At 65.6% G+C, this 427-nt stretch overlaps 1 protein-coding gene across 1 annotated transcript in view; it reads left to right on the top strand.

The window, feature by feature from the left end:
• Window positions 1-259: 259 nt before the first annotated feature.
• The window catches only part of LOC108639308 (major histocompatibility complex class I-related gene protein-like), a gene marked incomplete at its 5' end in the record, with an annotated part of 3938 nt that continues 3770 nt past the window's right edge, over window positions 260-427 (top strand). Inside the window, one exon of the mRNA XM_029958965.1 lies at window positions 260-417. Coding sequence (XP_029814825.1) covers window positions 260-417 — 158 coding nt within the window. The remainder of the gene's footprint in view (window positions 418-427) is intronic.

Raw genomic sequence — 427 nt, 5'->3', positions numbered from 1 at the left:
CCCCCTGCATCCCCTTTCCAGTCTATTCTGGGTCTCCTCACCCCATGACCCCTCTTGCCCCAACACTGGGACCCCCAGGGCCCCCTTTCCTGGGCACAGGGACCCCTGGATGCCCCATCCCACCTCTCCCAGTCCCTACACCCTCCTTTCCTTGTCCCTGGGATGCCCAAACCCCCTTCCCGGCTCTCCCAGCTCTCCCAGTTCCCCCTTTCCTTGACCCTTGACCCCCCAGACCCCCCAAATCTCCGTGTCCCCCCAGTTCTTCACTCACTGCATTTCCTATCCATCGCGGTGACGGAGCCCAGCCCGGGGATCCCTCAGTTCATGGTGTTGGGATACGTGGACGGGATCCCCATCAGCCGCTACGACAGCGAGCGGGGCCGGGTGGAGCCGCTGACGCCGTGGATGGCGGCCGGAGCCGAGCCGG

The sequence above is a fragment of the Manacus vitellinus genome, unplaced genomic scaffold (assembly GCF_001715985.3).
Source record: "Manacus vitellinus isolate BGI_N305 unplaced genomic scaffold, ASM171598v3 scaffold_187_pilon, whole genome shotgun sequence".
Classification (NCBI taxonomy): Eukaryota; Metazoa; Chordata; class Aves; order Passeriformes; family Pipridae; genus Manacus; species Manacus vitellinus.
The sequence above is the reverse complement of the archived record's forward strand: the minus strand, read 5'-3'. Positions and strand labels throughout refer to the sequence as shown.